Source organism: Eulemur rufifrons, chromosome 8, assembly GCF_041146395.1.
Source record: "Eulemur rufifrons isolate Redbay chromosome 8, OSU_ERuf_1, whole genome shotgun sequence".
Lineage (NCBI taxonomy): Eukaryota > Metazoa > Chordata > Mammalia > Primates > Lemuridae > Eulemur > Eulemur rufifrons.
Window position 1 is genome coordinate 39,462,950 of NC_090990.1, and position 18,542 is coordinate 39,481,491.

The 18,542-nt window shown below is 61.1% G+C and overlaps 1 protein-coding gene across 3 annotated transcripts in view; it reads right to left on the bottom strand.

The window, feature by feature from the left end:
- Nucleotides 1–533: 533 nt before the first annotated feature.
- GLIS1 (GLIS family zinc finger 1) overlaps nt 534–18,542 on the bottom strand; it is a 209,210-nt gene continuing 191,201 nt past the window's right edge. For 2 of the 3 annotated variants that reach the window (XM_069477957.1, XM_069477956.1), the window contains 6 exons: nt 17,452–17,562; nt 13,751–13,883; nt 8,607–8,763; nt 3,894–4,072; nt 3,114–3,281; nt 534–1,079 (listed from right to left, as the gene is read on the bottom strand). In XM_069477957.1, coding sequence (XP_069334058.1) covers nt 934–1,079; nt 3,114–3,281; nt 3,894–4,072; nt 8,607–8,763; nt 13,751–13,883; nt 17,452–17,562 — 894 coding nt within the window. In that variant the 3' untranslated portion in view covers nt 534–933. The remainder of the gene's footprint in view (nt 1,080–3,113; nt 3,282–3,893; nt 4,073–8,606; nt 8,764–13,750; nt 13,884–17,451; nt 17,563–18,542) is intronic. The other variant, XM_069477958.1, reaches the window with a different exon arrangement.

The following is an 18,542-nucleotide window of genomic DNA, read 5'->3' on the forward strand; positions in this document are numbered from 1 at the left end:
CCCCGGGCAGGCGCGGGGCTCCCTGGACAAAGGATGCTCTCTGCCCGGCCGGTCAGCAGGGCCGGCCTTGTCCCTCGCCTTCCGAGGCTGTTTGGGTTCGTCTCTGGAAGGCTCGCCTGCCCTCCCATGGTGTTCGCTGTTGACACAAGCCCAGGCACCCGATTGGAAGCTCATTTTCCCACTAGCTAAAGCGTAAGGGCAGCAGGCAGAGATCTGGGTCAGGGGACCCGGGTCCCAATTTCAGCCTCTGCCCGCGCACCAGCCAGCGGGGATGAGCCTGCCTCGCGGTGGCGTCCTGGGACCAGTGCTGGTGTCTGTAAGGACCCCGGCCCGTGGGGGCCTACATGACGGAGTTCCCTTCCCCATGGTTGGAACCCAGGCCAGAGCTGGTTTCCACGTGGCCTCCCAAGCCGGAACACCCAGCTTTTTGTCACACTCCTCCGAGGCTCTCCTGGTCGCAGCCTCTAGGCTGAATCACAAGCAGAACCAGGCCCCCACGTCTCGTTTCCAGTTTTTAATTTTTTCTTGTAAAACCAAAAATATAAAACTGGCAGGGGAATGGAAAACAAGTTCTGTACATTTTATATACACGAGGTCTGTGATTTCAAAACCACTGGGCAGGGAAACGGGAAGACACAATCAAGGGACTGTCACAGGGTCACGGATCCTGGCAGCACCTCTGAGCGCCTAGCTCGGGCTCGAACGATCACTCCCCGGGCAGCTCTGGGCACCGCTGCAGCCACGCACCCCTGCACTGGTGGCCCGGCTGCTCCAGCCACGCACCCCTGCGCTGGTGGCCCGGCTGCTCCAGCCACGCACCCCTGCGCTGGTGGCCCGGCTGCTCCAGCCGGATGCGCGGAGCGTGGGGGCGGATGGCAAGAGGGCGAAGCAGCTCTGCAGCGCAGGGCAGGCGGGTGTGGACAGCGACTTCCTTCAGGTGTCCGTGTAGATGGAGGGGATGTGGCCCAGGCAGTGGTCAAAGGCCCCGTTGGGGAAGAAGCCACAGTCCTCAGGGCCGCTGGACACCACATCTTCAGATGACTGCGGTGGCAGTGCCGTGGGGCACGAGGCCTCGTAGCCTGTGGGTGGGAGCGAGAGGGTCAGGACTGGAGGACGGGGGGTGGGGGGGGTGGGGGGGGTGGGGGGGCTTCCCAGGCCCCACCCTGCCTGCCCAGGCGTCCCCTCGGAGGGGCCTGCTCCGAGCCCTCTGCTTTTCCAGATGGGGGAGCTGATTGGTGGGTGGGGAGGGGGCTTAAAGGTGTCGTAGGCCTCGCACACCCAGGGGGCCCAGGGCAGGGGGGAGACAGGCACAGGCTGGCTCGGGGTGGTCCCTCACCCAGGCCCGGACTGTGGGGGCGACTGGGGAGTGAGGAAGGGCGGGCTGCAGGTAACACAGCCTTGGCCCTCAAGGGTCAGTCCCCTCCTGGCAGAAGGACCCGGCTCACCCCCCTCCTTCAGTTTCCTGCTCTCCACTGGACTCAACAAACCCAAAGAAGGGAAACAGAATTCCCTGGGCGCTTACTAAACGCTCAAGCACGCCTTAGCTCACTTAAGCTTCACGATGATCCCATGAGGTAGGATTCATTAGCCCATTTTAGAGCTGAGAAGGCAGGCTCAGAGAGGGCAAGACACTTGCCGAAGGTCACACTGCCAGTAAGGAGGGGAGCTGGGACTTGAACTCAGGTCCCTCTGGCTCTGCAGTTACCTGGCTCTTCCCCTAGACACGCTGTCTCCAGGGTAGGGTCGCTGCTCAGAGGCCCTGTCCCCGAGCTGCTGTCATGAGCTTGTGTGGCCCAAGAAAGGAGGCCTCAGTCTTCCCATCTACGCTGTGGGGTTGGCCGAACTGTCCCGAGGCCCTGCAGCCCCATCTGCCTGTCACAGTCTGGGTTTAATGCTGTGTCTGTTCTTGGACTGACAGAGGCGGTGTGGGCAGCTGAGCCAGGCCGGGGATGGGCACTGGGGAGAAGGGAGGCCAACAGACCCACCCATCCTGATGCAGGGGCCCGTACACGCGGGCGTGTGACACTGTAGGTGAACACGGCACACACGTGCACACAAGCACGCTCCTCTGAAACAGCCCACATCACACACAGGCACATACATGTCTGTGGAAACAGACATCAGTCATGGGGCGGGCAACACGATGTGCACACAGACGGTGCCTGCACACAGCACCGGCACGATACGGGTACACGTGTGCAGACATGGGAGCGTGTGCCCTGCACGCTCCTTACACACTCACGGGGGCTCACACGGCCCACAACCGCCTGTGCCAGCCTGCATGCTCAGGCACACACAGACACGTGAAGACAGACTGCAGCCACGGAGCAGCTGTGGGGACATGGACCCACAGCCTCGTGTGTGCCCACCTGAGGCCTCGGTGCCCGTCGCCATGTCCCCGTCCTTCCACCCCGGCTGCACACAGTCTGCCCGACGGGGCCTCTGCGGCAGGGTCTCCGGCTCCACCCTGGGCCCTTGGGTGCCCCAGCTAGACCTGGGCCCTGTGGCTATGCTGGGGGGGCTTGGCTGGGGAATTCAGGGCGGGTGTAGCCCACCCATTGATGCCCCTGCGCCGACCAGGCCTGGCCCTCCTGGTCTCAGGCTGACCCCACCGTGGGCTGTGTGGAGCACTCCCCCCGCACTGGGCCTCTCTGCCCGGGCCGGGGGCATCAGCTGGGGGAGGACAGATGCGCCCAGGAGAAAGCACAACTCCAGGCTCTGTCCCCACCTATTTTCCCCATTTGTTAAATGGAAATCAGTACTTATTTCATTCCCTGCTACATCCCCAGGGCCTACACCTGTGGCCAGCACACAGCAGGTGCTCAATAAATACTTGGAGTGAAGCATTAATTAGATCATGAGCTCCCAGTCCGAGTCTTCAGAAACCTGTCGGGTCCAGACACATATAAGTCCCGCGAAGTTCTGGAAGGGACACGACTTCCCAAGCAGGGTGCCAATCCTGGTTCTGTGGGCCTCCCTGAGCCTCTGTGCCAAGCAGCGGTGACCCTACCGCAGAGGCTGCCCAAAGGATGCAGGACAACGTGCATTAAGCACCCAGCAGGGGGCTGGGCCTCGGGGGTGTCGGGGCAGGGAGGCACGCGGGCAGGGCTCACCTGTGGCGGGCAGAGGTGCGCTGAGGCTGTGGTAGCCATTGGGCCGCAGGGGGTTGAAACCATGGGCTTCGCTGGTCAGTCCGTCCCCACTGGCCGCTGGCTCGGTCGTCCGGTAGCAGTCGCCGTAGGGGAAGCAGTTCTGGATGGAGTGGAAACTGCCCTGGTAGCCTGCAGAAGGGGGTGGCAGGGGCTGCGCTGACAGAGGGAAAACGCCCAGCGCAGGCAGGGGACATCCTCACTGCACTGCCCAGTCCCCCTTGCTGTCCCGTCCAGGCAGCGTGGGTGTGATGGAGAGAAGAGAGCAGGGCGGGGAGGGCTCCAGCAGTCTGGGCCCCCTTTCTCTGCTCTGCCCTGCATGGAGTGGTGGGCAGGCGAGGGGTGGCTGAGATGGTCTCCTGTGGCTGTGCCCGCGTCCTCTGTGGCCAATGCCAGTGCTCTGAGGGCGGGACAGTGGCCCTGCTACTGCTTCCAGTCCCTCGTGGTGGCTCCAAGCCACAGGCTTGGCCACCCCTGCTGCCACCGACGCTGTGCCCTCTGCTGAGAACGCCCCCAGATACCTTGTCCATGAAACAAACTCCTTCTCACTTTCTGAACCAATTTCCTCCAGAAAATGGCCCAGGCCTTCTAGGTCACCTGTCTCCCAGCTTCTCCCAGCAGGGCCCTCCGTGCCTGGCCCGTCATTCTCTGAGCACCCACCTGCCTCCCCCGGGCCGGCGACTCCTCTGGGGTCCCTGGGCAGGAGTTGGGAGGGTGCCTGGAGCGGCCCCCGCCGGAGCTTACCTTGCGGGCTGGGCAGAGGCGGGGGCGGGGGGCTCTGGAAGGGCGGGTAGGACGGCTTGCCGGGGAGTGTGGAGAAGGGCTGGCCCCCGGGGGAATGGCTCTGGGAGGACGGTGGCAGCGGTGGTGGCCCGAGCCCCTTCAGTGGGCTGACCACGGGCGAGAGGAGGCCAGGCCCCAACCTGGAGAGAACAGAGACGGCCGTCAGCAGGGACGGGGCTGCCGCTGCCTGTCCCCCTCCGGCCGTGGGGAGCCGCTACCTGGCCTGCTCCCGCTCAGCACAGCAGTTGGGAGAGGAAGCTTTTATTCCCGACTGTGCTCAGACTGAAATCTTAAAACCCTGTGAGCATTAGAGTCTGGTACTTAGGGTTGATAGCCAGCAAGGAACAGAGGGAGTAAGCGACAGAACTGTGTTCAGACCCCTAACTGCTCTCGCTGGCCAAGTGGCCTTGGGCAATCTGCCTGACGTCTGAGCCTCGGTTTCCTCGACGGGCCGCGTGCTCCCAGCTGGAACAGCCCAGCTCTCGTGACCACGAGCTAAACCCCAGCCACCCCTGCCGGATGCCGCCGCTCTGGCCTCCTGGAGGAAGCCCCAGACAGCCGTGCGGAGGGCCTCCGCGGTGCCTCAGCAGGACAGCTCACGGCATCGACGGTCACCGTTCACGGAGCCCCTGCCTCGCCCCAGGCCTCATGACACAGGTGTTCTTGCTTCCTTTTTGCAGATCAGAAAACCAAGGTTCAGAGAGGTTTGTCCACGTTACTCCCGGCCACACAGCACTGACCTCATGAGTTACGGTGAGGGTAAAAGTAAAGCAATGTAGATAAAGCACTCAGGACGATGACTGATACATGCTTAGTCACACCACCAGTCATCATCATTGTTGCCAAGATGAAGGGAAGAAAAACTAGCAGGTGGGTCTGATGTCCACATTGGCCTTTTCTTTTCCTGCACAGTGTACTCTGAGGGACCTCCCTTGTCTCTATCCCTGGCCATCTCTCCTCCACTTGCATACCTCCTGTGATGGGAGGCTCACTACTTACAGTCATACAGCTCCTGAGGGGATGTGGGCCCAAGACTGTGCTCTCTGGAAGCTCATGTTCTGAAGCCAGACTGCAGCAGCCGAGAGCTCTCCGCAAGCACCCTGAGCCCAGCCCAGCGCGGCCCGAGTGGGCAGTCTAACTGGACTGCACGTGGCTGCAGATGAGGTTCCCTCCTCGCGCTGCCCTCCTGAGCCTGCAGGGCCCTGCTCACAGCGAATACAATGACTTTGGGATCAGCTGGGCTTGGGGGCTCTTGGAACCAGGTGGGAGGCTCATAGCCTATAAAGTCTTTCTGCAGTGCAGAAAGACAGAGGAAGAGCTCAGAGTCTCTATTTTCCTGTTTGGATCTGTGGGCTTGTTGGACCCCACATTAAACTGTGCTGCAAGTCCCACGTCACAGCTCCAGGTGGCCTTGTCAAGCTAGGCATGTGACCCTCGCCTGCTGTCTGAGACGTGAGGTGTTAGCGGGCAGATCCGCGCCCCTCTGTGAGGGAAGGACTGTCTGGAAATGGAGACAGGAGATGCGGGGAGAGGTCAGGGCTCCGTGTCTGCCCTGGTTCTCTGCTCCCTCCAGCCTGGGCAGCCTGTCGTCACCGCCCCTCCTCTGTGCTGTCTGGGACCCCCATTACTGTGAGCTTGCGGGGGGCGGGGGAAGGGCCTGGCCCAGCAACTAACGCACTGCAGGTCCATGTCTCCTTACTAAGTTTGTGAACTGAATCCTCAAGTCTCCGTGAATGAATTATCACTGCCAGCATCATTATTTTTAGGCCTGTCTCACAGGCCACCAAGTGGGACGGGTCTACTCTGCGCTGTAAACTGTGGAGGGCTGTGCACAAGCCAGGTGTCCTCGTTACCAGTTCTCCTGGCCGGGACAGCAGACCCTCCTTCCTCCAGGCCCTCTGTGCGGTGCCTGCCCATCCCCCTTCCAGCGGGGGCACCCACGGCCAGCTCGCCCCTGGTTCCCCGCCGGCCCCTCCCCTGGGAGCCGCCGCAGGGAGGGCCAGGTCTTGGCCCCTCTCGGTCACCGCGCACCCGGCACGGGGCCTGGCACCCGGCAGACAACCGAGAACACTAACAAACGGGTTTCTGAACCTCTCAGCTACAAAACCCAGAGATTAAGGCATCGCAGAATTAAGGAGAACCAGATCTGAAGGGGAAAAACACGTATTTTCCAAGTTTGTTTTTCCTGTCTCAACCCTGCCATAAATTCCCATTTGCCACCTTCACAGCCAGTGAAATTAAACAGAACACGACTATCCGCAGCAGACGTGAAGGCTGGGGTTACGCTGCTCTACCTGAACGCTTTAAAAGGAAAAAAAGATCATCTGGAGCTCCTCTTCTGAGTCATGCAAATGATTCCTAAATCAAATATTTTTGCTTCAATTGGAACCTATAAAAATTAATATAAAACCTCACTGGCCTGGCAGACTGAGCGCTTCATACCTCGCACGGGGCTGGGAAAAAAATACCCTATTCAGCATCCCCTCTGGGCCAGGGTAAATAAATGTGGTCATGAAGTCAGGCCCTCTTAGCATATTTTGAGTGAATCAGATAATTCTGTCAAGCTATTTAAACGTCCCAGCAAACCACTGGGGAGCCGCGAGTGGCCGTTCCCTGTTGACTTTGGCAGGAAGGGGAGGCTGAAGGCCTTCTCCCCCGGCTCTCTTCTCAGGGGATGAAAAAGGAAACCCATTCAAGCTGGGCCTGGGCCTGGGGTCAGGCACGCGGGCCCGTCTCCTGCGGCGGGAGGGGCCGGGCGCCTCGCTGCTCAGGGTGGCTCAGGGCCCCGCTGCCGCGGGCAGGGGTGGGCCGGCAGGTTGGGGGTCCCGCCTTGTCGTCACTCTGCCTCTCACTGCAGAAACTCTTGACGGGCACTTAGGCAGGCGGCAGGCAGGCGATGAGCGAGGTGGGACAGAGCTCAGGCCCGAGCGGGGAGAGGCCTCTGTGGTTTATTTTCCTTTGCTTGGAGATGATTTTAGGTTGGCTGGTGGGTGAGCAGGTGGCCTGAGCGGGTGGGTGCCGGGGGCCGGTGTCGGTGGAACTCGGACCAGGTGACACACGCAGTGTCAGGCACGTGTAGCTGACCCTCACCACCTTCCTAGAGGAGGGTTTTCAAATGTCTTTTACAGAGAAGAAACGGAGGCTGGGGGAGTGGCGGGATTTCCGGTTCCCCGTGCAGCCCCTTCAGGGCTCTCTGCCCACACGTGCAGCCACCATGTGCCCTGCTCTGACAGCGGTCCCTGTGCACAGCCAGGGCCCATCCCTGATGCCCGCCTCGCCCTGCACAGCCGGGGTTTCCCGACTCCTGCTTGTTCTGTCACCCTCGCCTTTCAGTGTTCCTCCTGCCACCCCGGATCTGGCCCGGCACCCGCCTTCCATCCTGCACCCGCACTCCAGCCCGTGCTGCAGGCCCCAAACCTGCCCACATCACTGCTCAGCACCCTTCAGGACCGAGTTCCATCCCAGGCCTCGTGATGGGGCCCTGGTGACCTCCCCCAAGTGCATCACCCCACAGGATGGCTCACGTTTTCCAGGACACGCCAGGCTCTCACCAGGCCACCTTTGCCCTTGCTGCTCCTTCCTTTCTCCTGACCTCTCCACTTGCCCGACTCTGACCTCACCTCGGAGGACTGGCTCAGCATCACCTCCTCCAGGAAGCCTTCCCTGACATCCTCCCCCAGCCCCACTCCCTGGGATCTCTTCTGGGCTTTGACAGCCCTTTCTGCTTCCACCCCCTCTGTACGGCCAATCTCTGCAGGCATGTCCGTCTCCCTCTCACGGTCGGCTTCTCCCGGGGCTCCATAACTGCACACTGAATGGATGGATGGATGGATGGCAGGAGGACTGTGGGTAGGAGCAGCAGGTCACAAATTTGGTGACAAAGCCAGGCTGGCTCCAGGCACAGGCGGGCCAAGGCCAAGGCTGCAGCCTTGAGGAGGAAGGGCAGGGAAGGAGGAAGGTGCTGGGGCCAGGCCTTGGGGGACAAGTTTGATCAAATCACTGCTGGTGTCAAGCAGAGAAGGCAGGGAGGGCAGGCGGGCAGGGCTGGGAGGCCTCCTCCTGCTCATTTGCAAGGAAACCCGATTTCAGCAGCATTAGGGGCCAGCAATTAGCACATTCACCACTTCCAGCCACTTAAGTGGCCACAGTGAGAACCACACTGACACCGGGAGAGGCTGCCCCTCTCTGCAGTGGGCCTGCAGCACAGGCTCCCACACGGCCCCGGCAGACCAGGCGAAGGCCACAGCTGCGGCGGCCGGCGATGGGGTGAGGCCCAGGCCAGCACCCCTGGAGCGGGCAGTGGGCAGTCTGCTCACCCAGTGCCCGGATGAGCCAAGGAGAAGCCAGAGTGAGCCCTGAGGAGGCCTGGGGTTGGGTGGGGAGCACAGCATCTTCCCAGGGTCCCCTGCGGGGGAGAAGAGGGTACATGAAGTGACGAGTTCGCAAGCCTGGGCACCGATACTGTCTACCTCGTAGGGTTACTGTGAGGCTCCAATGAAACTGTGCACAGGAAGAGTTTACGGCACAGTATGCAGTAAGTGCTCAATAAGTGCAGGCTGTTTTCATTATCGGTAACAACCAGATAGTGCGTGGGACGCTTGCCCTTGCCTGCCTCCCACGCAGGTGCCCCCCTGCTGCCCCTGGAGGAGGACTGGCTCGGTGTGGTGTACATACCCGTCCCTGGTGCTCTCAGCCATGGGCAGAGGGGACAGATGGTGGTGGCAGCCGGTGGTGGCGTCCAGCGGGTGATGCCGGGAAGGGACGTCGTGCGTGGGGGGCAGGATGCCTGAGGCGAGCCCGTTGTGAGGGGCGATGGAGCCGGGATACCCACCTGCAGGGAACCAAGCAGATGTCACTGCACTTTGGCCATTCCCTAGAGACGACTGTGGACAGCCCTGGAGCTGTGTGTGCCTGATTATGGAGAAAGACAAGAAAGAAAATGAGCAAGGTTGTATTAACAGAAGCTTAGGGGCAAAAATGAGGGAGGTGATGGCCCCACTCTGCCCAGTTCAGCCCTGGCTGAAGGGCTGTGTCCACAGCTGGGGCCCAGCATGACAGCAGAGGTGGACTGCAAGGGACTGTCAGGGACATGGGTGGTTGTGCCCTGTGTGTGTGTGTGTGTGTGTGTGTGTGTGTGTACGGGGGTCCATGGACGGGGCGGGCTGCTTCAAATCTCTGTGGGGCTGTTCTGGAAAAGAAGAGGCAGATGGGGAGCCTGGAATGGAGAGAAGCTTGAGAGAAGCAGACACCAGCTCAGGGCTCGGCAGTACCTTCCAACAGGCAATGTTGCTACAGGGCAATGGGCAGCCTTTGGATAGAGTAACTATCCATCCCCAGAGGTGTGTAAGCAGAACCTGGGTGTCCACTGTGAAGGGTTCCAAAGACAGATGACTGCACTAGCTGGGTGGCAGGCTGGCTTGGAAGACCTCTGAGAGGGCTGCCATGGATGGTTGTACAGGCTGTACACTGCACAAGGGTCCCAACTGAGGAAAGGAGTCACCCATGCTCTACCTCAGATTCTGAACCTTCAGAAGACACCTGCAGGGTGGTGCCTTTTATCACCTCTTACCCCCAAGGATCTTACCCTTGTTAAGAAGACAGAGGGGCTAAGAAATCAATGGGGGACACAAGGCCAGAGTCAGATGTTGCTCTGAGGGCCCAATTATGGGCTTGGGAGTCACTGAGGCCAGCATTCCCAAATGCCTTCACAAAGGAACCCTAGTCACAGGGGAGAACAAACTCCTACTCTGGGACTCCGTGGACTGGGGGCGGTACCCAGGGGTGCACTGATGCAGCACCCACTCTGGCCGGCGGCCACCCTGGGCCAGCTGTCACATTTGAGTATCACTCTGGGTACCATGGACCCAGGCCCAGTGCTCTTTATCACGCCATGAGGACCAGCCCCCTTTCACGGATAGGGTGAGGGAGGGATTGTGCCTTCTCTGCCGGCCGGAGTTCCAGGGCTGGTCCCTCCCAGGCCGGCCAGGCCTGCCTTTCAGGAGGCAGGCACTGAGCAGGGTGGTGGCAGGGACTGCAAGCTCAGTGCCTTGGGTGGCACGGCAGGGAGCAAAGTAAGCGACATTTCAGGGATTAACAGTAGGAAGTGGCGAGGACTGGCGAAGTGGAGAGAATACGTCCCGTAAAGGCCTTTACATTGAAACTGTTAGAAAAGCAAAAAACAGCCCAAAACAACCTCCACAGTGCCTACGAGACCAAACGGTTTGCAACCCCTGGCCTGGAGTCCAGCACAAGCACCCCATGTTACATGAGGCGAAATTCTACTCTTACAACAATAATCACGGCAACTAAGCATGCACCTCGTGCCAAGCCCTTTCTCCACGGGATCTAGCTTAACCATCTCGACAACTGTCAGTGGCGGAGACACGATCCCATTTTAAGACGAAGAAACTAAATCTTAACAAGTGACTTGTCCAAAGTCACAGAGCGGGCGGCTCATCAGGCCTGTCTTCCCAGCGGCAGGGAGAGTCCATCCGAGGCCCGGGCCGGGAAGAGCGGGCCCTGCGCAGGTCGTGGTCTGGACATCGGCCGGGGCTCGGCTGCGGGCAGGCTCTCAGCACCCTCCAGCTCTCGGCCCCGGTCCCTGCCCTCCCTGCCTCTGGAAGCTCCTCTCCCAAGGGCTGTACCACCTGTCCCCAGCCACTGCCTCCCAGGGCCACACAGCCTTCCCCTGCGTGGGGAAAGTCACCCGAGGGGACTTCTGTGGGGGAAGCCTGGCCGGTGCTGCGCAGGGCTTGTGCCGCTCACGGCTGTCCTTAGCACCCTCACCTGCCATCTGGAACCCATGTGGGGGCCTGGCAGCTGGGACGCCTGGAATCCTGGTGGCTCCCGCTCTCTCTCCCTCGGCCACGCTGGCCACATGCTGCCCACGTCCCCACTGCCCACCACGTCACCCGGGCTGCTGAGGACGGCTGCCGGACAGCCTCCCCAGGCTTCCTGTGAAGAAGGGAGCGGGTGCCTCCCATGAGACAGGCTCGGGGGGCTTCCTGGAGCCAGACAGGGAAAATTCAACGTCTCCCGCTCCAGCTCCTCCCTCGCCCTCACCCTTCTGTTCTGGACTCTTCTAACCCTGTCTCCCCTGCCTCTGCCCTCCCTGGGTCCAGGGCCCCGCCTGTACCGCGCCCCCGCCCGAGACCGGGCACACAGTGGGCGACAGTGTGTGCAGGGCGGGTGCTGACCATGCAGATGAGCGCGGGACGGGAAGGAAGGAATTGCCAGACCGCGAGGGGCAGTGGGGTGATGGGCTCACCCCGAAACACACCACTTCAGGCTGTAAAGCAGTATCATCAATCACCAGCCGTGAGCGCGTCACCTCTGGCCCCAACGTCGGTTCCCAGCTGTGCCTCAGGCATCTGTCCTGCGGCCTGCAGGAGAACCTGGCGGGTTGGGGTCTGGGGGATCCAGGACCCCTGGTTGTGCCTGGCAGCAGCTTGGGGACAGGGACCAGCACGGGGCGTGGCATACAGCAGGTACTCAGTAGGCAGAGGAGTGGCGTTAGCAGCAGGGAGGCCGTGGACTATTGGGTAAGAGCATAGCCTGGGGCCAGAGGACCTGAGTTCCAATCCTGCTGGGCCACTTGCTGGCCGAGGACAGCATGTGCCGTGTGAGGCTGACGTGAGGAGGGTGGCAGTCACCACACGCGTGCTCAGTCCCTGGAGCGGCTCCCAGCACGTATTCAATGAATGTTGGCTGTTGCGTCATTGTAAGAGGGCCGAGTGAATGGTCACCCTTCTCATTCACCAGGAACAATGACGATAGTAATAATGGTAAAAGAAAAGTCACACAGGATTTGTGTAAGTGATCACGTCCACAATCATATTTGTTCTCTTAGGAGGTCTGTGAGGGAAACTGAGGCTCAATGCAGGGAAGGCACCACTTACTCGCTGTCACAGGGCCAGCGTGGCAGGTCCGGCAGGTGTGGCATCACCTGTGAGGCCTCCAACCAGCGGAGGTGCCTCAGCGGACTGTTTCTCCTCTGTAGCGCGGGTGTGACACTCCCGCAGGGGTGGCTGGGGATCGCGTGGGCTGGATGGCGTCTGCAAGGTGACCGGCCCGAGCAGTGCTCGAGGGATGGTGGTTGCTGGCCTTGCCCTCCTCCCGGGACAGCCCTCGCCTGCCATCTGGGAGCACAGGCGCCCCCCCCAGCCCGGACTGCTGCTGACTTCTCTGGGTGGCCCTGGGGAAGTCCTTGTCCTGCCCAGGCCTAGTCCCCCCGAGGAGAAACGGGGGCCTTGCCCTGGGGGCAGCATTGCTCACCAGCGGCAGCCTCTCTCCTGCCGAGTGAGGAGAGTCCTTCCCAGCGCAGACCTCCCAACTGTCGCCGCCCGCCGCTGGGAGCTGGCACTTGAGACACCTTGAGCCCTGGGCTAGATCAACCTCGTGGTCCCTTCCAGCCCTGCCATGTGGGCAACACTGACCCCATGAGCGGCAGCCCCCGCACAGGGGTCCGATGGCTGCAGAGGGAGAGTGTGACCCCCTCCTCCACAGCACCCGTCGTCCTGGGGGTCCTCGCCCTCCTGGGCCTGTCTCAGCACAGACCCCTGTGAAGGGGCCCATGAGAAAGGGTAAAACCTTCTCTTCCTGCGGCTGTTTGGCAAGTGCTTTGATATATTTTTAAATCTGCTGCTACTTCAACATTGAGGGGAAAGAATAAGAAATTAGAAAATAAAAAATGTCTAAAATGTTTGGAGTAATTCAAGAAATCCCAGAGGGGGGCAGAGCTTTCTGTCTGATACTGTGGTTTCTTTAGGGGGAGCGGGGGGCGGCGGGGCGGGGGGAGCACTGTCAGCCGGAATCTCAGGGCCACACTGCCCTTATCTGGCTGGATTCCCAGGCCACAGAGCCAGGAATTCCTGCGTGGCCCGAGACCTGCCCCGTGGCCCACGGCTGCTTGGAGGGACAGACAGGTGGCCCCCACTGGACCAGAGTGTCTGGACAGATGGACCTGCAGGGACCCGGGGGCTCAGGGGGCGCCGTCCTGGGCCACACAGTTCAGTGCTGACCTGGAAGTGATTTTGGCCAAGTTGCCTACCCTCCCAGAGCCTCAGTTTCCTCCTTTGAAACAGGAGTCCTGGTGGGGCTTAAGCAGGACTTCGAGCTGAGGCCGGGGGCAGAATGGGCTCTTCTTGAAGGCGGGTCCTGCCTGTGGATGATCCTGGCAGCACGTGCCATCGGGAAGGGCTCACGCCCAGGGCACCGCGGCCTCTCTTCATTATGCTTGGGGCAGGGCCACACGTTCCCCCAGCCCGGCTCTGCGTATGTCCCCATGCTGGGTGCCAGTGACTGTGGGATGAGGCAGACCCTGGCCTTGCCCTGGAGGAACTCAGTCTAGCTGGGGAGACAGACGGGAAACAGAGCGACAGCCCAGAGGAAGACTTCCTGGAGGAGGGGGCCCGGAGACGGGTCCTGAAGGAGGGGCAGGGGGACTGGGCTGGCAAGGTGTGGACTGTGGCCTGGGGTGAGAGGGAGCAGAGAGTATTCACGGAGCTGCATCTGATGTGCCAAGGTCGGGGCGAGAGGCCACCAGGAGGGCCCAGGCCGAGGAGTGCAGGCTTCACCCCAGGGCAGTGGGGAGCCGCGGGAGTGTGAGGGGACGTCCCCTGGTTGGGTGAGCAGCCGAGAGAAGACAGGTGGAAAGTGGGGAGCCAGAGGCAGACAGGCAGCGACACCCGGTGAGTGGCTGCCCACGTGGGTGGCCCACGGAGCTTCCCTGCTGTCCCGGAGGCGCTGCCGGCAGAGAGAGGCCCTCCTGGAGCCCCTTCTGCCCCTGTGCCCCTGGCCCTGCCTCCCCGCACACATACCTGGGAGCAGCTCCTGGCCCGGGGCTCGGTCGCCCTTCCCGTCACTGGCAGCCAGCTGTGTGGCCGCGTGGAGCTGCTGCAGGGCCAGACACTCGGTCAGGACGTCGGCCTCCATCTCAGGGCCCACGTGCAGCTGGGAACAAGCACAGGGAGACGGGTGTTCGTGTGAGAACGCCTGCCCACCGTGACCCTCACTTTAGGGGACAGGGAAGGAAGCACGGCAGCCCCAGGGCAAGACCTTGCTTGTCACCATGCCTCAGTTTTCTCATCTGTAAAATGGGGCTAATTATGTACATTGTAAAGACCATGTTATCCCAGGGCCTTTGAGAAGCAGATGCCAGATGGGATTCACCATGTAAGGATTTTAGGAGGGGACGTGCCTGCAAGAGAGAAAGCAGGGGGACAGCCGGGAAGGCTGGGCGAGCCCCGGACCAAGGAAGGAGGGAGGAAAAGAGGCCGGGTGGAACCTTCCTGGACTGGGATTCAGGGACTTGGGGAGTCCTCAGGGAGCCAAAGCCTGCTGAAGTCAGGGGAGTCCTGTGTCCCCTAGGAGGGGCTGCCTCAGTGTCCCTGTTGGGCCTGCCATACCCAGTCACTGCTGGGGCAGCCCGTGGGAGGCATGGCCCCAGCGCAAACACGGAGGTGGCTGGCAAAGTGCAGCAGTAGGGCCTCCTGGAGGTGGCTGGAGGCACATTCGGTGGCGGCCACCCATGCGGTGAACTGATGCCAGGAGTGAAATGCAGTAGGTATGCAGTAGGTATCCACAGGTATGCATCAAGCGCCTCTCCTTCCTCCCTCCCCATTCCCTGTGCTCCATCTTCCTTCCTTCTGGGTAAAAGGTGCAGTGCGAATAGTTCAGGGGATGAAGAGCGGGGCTCAAATCCCATTCTTTACTCCCTGTGTGATGTTGGACAAATAACTTGACCTCTCTGGGTCTTGCCTACCCTGCCTGTAATAAGCAGCAATGGTCATGCCTCACGCAGGCTGCTGGGGGCAGTGATGAGATGATGGGGGGGTGACACGGTTTGTGAGGTGCCGTGTCCAGGGCTGGCTGAACTCCAGCTGGCCGAGCCCACCTGGTCATCCCGTAGTGGGCAGCATGGATCGGCGTGTGGACTCGAGGTCGCTTGGCTGACAGCGAGCTGGGCTGGATGCTCCCAGCAACCCGGGCAAATCTTTGGCCAACAACCCTCGGCTGTCTCCAAAGACAGTCACCTCAGAACGCCTTCACCTCCCCAGACAGAGCCAGAATGGGGATGGGGGGCCCTCAGGATATCGGGGAACGAGGGGGCAGGCACGTGGATGGGCTTGTTCAAATGCTCGCCTTAAACAGACCCAGAAAAGGCAAGAGCCTGGTCCCACGTCACACAGCAGTTGAGAGTCAGCCCGAGGGGTTTTCCACCCTCCCAGGGCAGAAGGGCCAGGACCGGGGCTCGGGAAGGCAGGCCCAGCCTCGAGATGGGCTCGCAGCTCCCTGACCCAGCAGCTGTTTTCCATGTAAATTAAGTTTCTGGCAAAAGAAGGCCAAGGCATGTTCTTGCAGACCGCAATGTCGATCGGATTAGGAGCAGCAGGAGAGGGGAATTAAGGAAGAAAAGCATTTCTAATTCTCTCTGAAACGCAGCAGGGCTGCCAAGGACTTGTCATAATACAAGGGTCGCTTTACCCAGAAAGATATATCATCTCCGATGGCTTTTAATGGATGCTTATTGTTGGGAAGTTTGCAGATTTGCTGCCCCAAGTCCCTGGGGGCCCAGTGTGAGCCAAACACGGGGCCTGGGAAAACCAGGGCAGGGTTCCGGTGCTCGGGCACGGGTCTGCTTGGGACAGAAGCCTCCCTGGCGTGGAGCTCCAGCCTGCTGAAGCCTTGGCCATTCCCTGTCCCCGCTCAGGCCCTGGAGACAGAAGGGTCTGGGATGGGACCCGGTTCTGTCTCTCCCAGGCTGCATGATTCTGGGCTGGTTTGTTAACTGAGCCTCAGTTTCCGCATCTCTAAAATGGGAATAAAAATAGAGCTCACACCTAGGCTTAAGTGAAGACTAAATGAGATACAGGGCGTGAAGGCCCAGGTGCAGTGCCTGAGCCGTGGAGGCAGCTGGGCAAAGCTCAGCCCCCTTCTCAGGGGAAATGCGGAGGCGGCGTTTTCACCAGGGGCTCACTATGCAGGCTTTGCCCACGCCCTCCCTCTGCCCCACAGCGTCCTGCAGGATGGGGACCAACGTCGCAAGCCTGGCTGCCGCCAGTACCTCACTGCTGGGCCTGGAGCAGTCTGGTCTCCAGCCTGTGGGCCCCTGGCCTGTTATACTTACACCTGTGTCCACAGCCCACCCAGTGCTCGGAATACAGTGGCTGCTCCAGAAATCTTACTGGCCCCTGGTGTTTCTTTCACCCCCACGCCCTCCCTGGCACGCAAGGGCCCCCACTCCCGTGGCCCCGGTGGCCCTCGGCAGACGTGAGTTGAACCCAGCCAGGTGTAGTAGTCCTGTCCCTCCCGCTGCAGCCTGGGTCCCTCAGCCGCTCACGCACTGCTTGTCCAAAACGGAACCTGCTGTTTCCCCTGCAGACCTGCTCCTGGAAGAGTCTCCGTCCTGGTGAGGGGCCCCGCCATCCTGCCTCCAGGGTTTGGCACTGGGGCTCCTGGCAGCCCCTCCTCCTCCTTCCTGCTGCGCCCCAGGCCGGCCCCCACATCTCTCCTGCTCCCCAACCAACCCCAACCCATTCTCCATGTGGCCCCCGCAGCCAGAGAAGGCCACAGGTCCCTTCTGTGCATAAGACCCCTTGAGGGCACCCACCAAGCTCAGGACAGAGCCCTACCCAGGCCACCTCTCCTCACTGCGCTGCTCAGCCCCAAGACAGATGAACGCCTGCTGGTCCCGCACACGCAGGAGGTTCCAGGCTTGCTCAGTGCCGGTTACTCCGGGCTATCCTCTTGTGACTTGTATTCACTTGCCCAACGCTTGTCTTTCCTTAAGACTCATGAAAACACGCACCAACTTCTGTCCTGAGCTTTAAATTTGTGCCAAGGACAGTTCTAAACCCAAAACACAAATTTACTCATTTACGCCTCATGACAGCTGCTGAAAGCAAGTCCTTCCTTGCCCCTTGGCCAGTTGAGGGACCTGGGCACACAGGCGCTAAGGCCCTTGCCCAAAGCCACAGAGCCAGCAGTGGTGACCCAGGCTCCAGCGCTCACGCCCCTGACCTGCACCCTTGCCCCGGCGTCTGGCTTCCATGCACCCTCCTGCTCCCACCGGAGGGGCTAAGGCCCCCTTATCTGTGCCCCTGACTGCACTGCACACCTCTATTGTCATCATTATGATAGGATACTGAATCGTCCCTTTATGTCTGCCTCTCACCGCCAGGCGATTGCAAGTGCTTTTGATCTTTGCATCTCCGTGTCCAGCGCAGGGCTGGACATCAAACGTCTGCCGCACAAGCCGCGGTGGGTGGGCAGATGGGTGGGAAGGGGAGCCCTTGGGTGGTCTGTGGTAGTAAATGGCTGGCTGGGGGTGAGGAAGGAGGGGCTGTGGGTCCGCAGACACACTCTGGGACCAGGTGGGAGGTAGACAGTGGACAGTGGCATTCTTAGGGTGTGATGGGTGGACGCATGCAGGGAGTGTGGGCACCTGGCCTGACTCTGGGCAGGCGGCTGGGAGGCCGGGGTGTCTGCAGAAAGCGCCAGGCCAGGAGGGCCGTCTTACCTTCTTACGCACCTGCTGCTCTTTGGCTGAATGGGCCTTCACGTGCTTGCGCAGGGAGCTGGGGTCCGTGTAGCGCTTGGAGCAGCCGGGGATCTGACAGGCGTACGGCTTCTGTAACATCAGGGGCACAGGTGGGGTGAGTGAGGGGCCACCCTCGGGACCAAGGTCCTTCTGCATGACCTGGCGGGGAGGATGACTAGGCAAGGGGCTGGCTGCGGGCCGGGAGGGGTGTGACTTGGCCAGCCCTGTCCCCACGTGTGGCCTCCTAGTGGTACCTGGCCTGGGAGTGGAGGAAGGGGGTCGTGTCTCTGTTCTCCCACCCTGCTGGGACCTCAGGTGAGTTCCTCCTCTCTGTGAGTCTCGCTTTTTCTTCTGCAAAATGGAGCCAACCTAGTTCTAAGGGTTCTCCCACCTCAGACCCCGACTCTGAGAAAAGTCCACCCTTCGGATCCCACAGCTGCAAAGCAGCAGCAGCAGACAGGGGTAAAGCAAGGTGGCTCCTCGGAGCGGAGAGGAGAGGGCACGGCACAGGGCAAGGGGGCAGACACGGGCCAGGCTGGGAGGGACTGACCACACCTCGCAGGTGGGTCCAGAGTCCCCAGACTGTTCTCTGGGCCATAAAAAACCCAGGTCCTCCTCCCGACAACCTCAGGAGGCCAGAAGGGAGCTGGATCCCAGAGACCCAGGCCTAGGGGGGCTGGGGGCTGTGTCCTTTGTGTGGGGAGTGGACGAGCCCCTTCCTTGCGGGCCCCCATTCTCATCCAGAACATAAGTGGGCCCCAAATCCTTCCCACTGCCTCTGCCTGCATTCCCGCCCTGGGCTCCAGCCTGCGCGAGGCCTCCGATCTGCCCGCACACCCACAGCCAGACGTGGGCCCTGCTCTTGCCTCTGAAACCCTCAGCGGCTCCCTGGTGCTCTCAGAACATAGGCCATATCTAGGCGTCCAGGGCTCTCTGAGGCTTGGGTCCTGCTGGAGTCTGTACACCTCCTCCCGTCCCACCCACGGGACTATCTTCGCCCATCCTGCCAGCCCACGTCACCTCCCTCCAAGCCCCCCACCTCGATCGCCCACCCCCTCCACGGGCCGAGC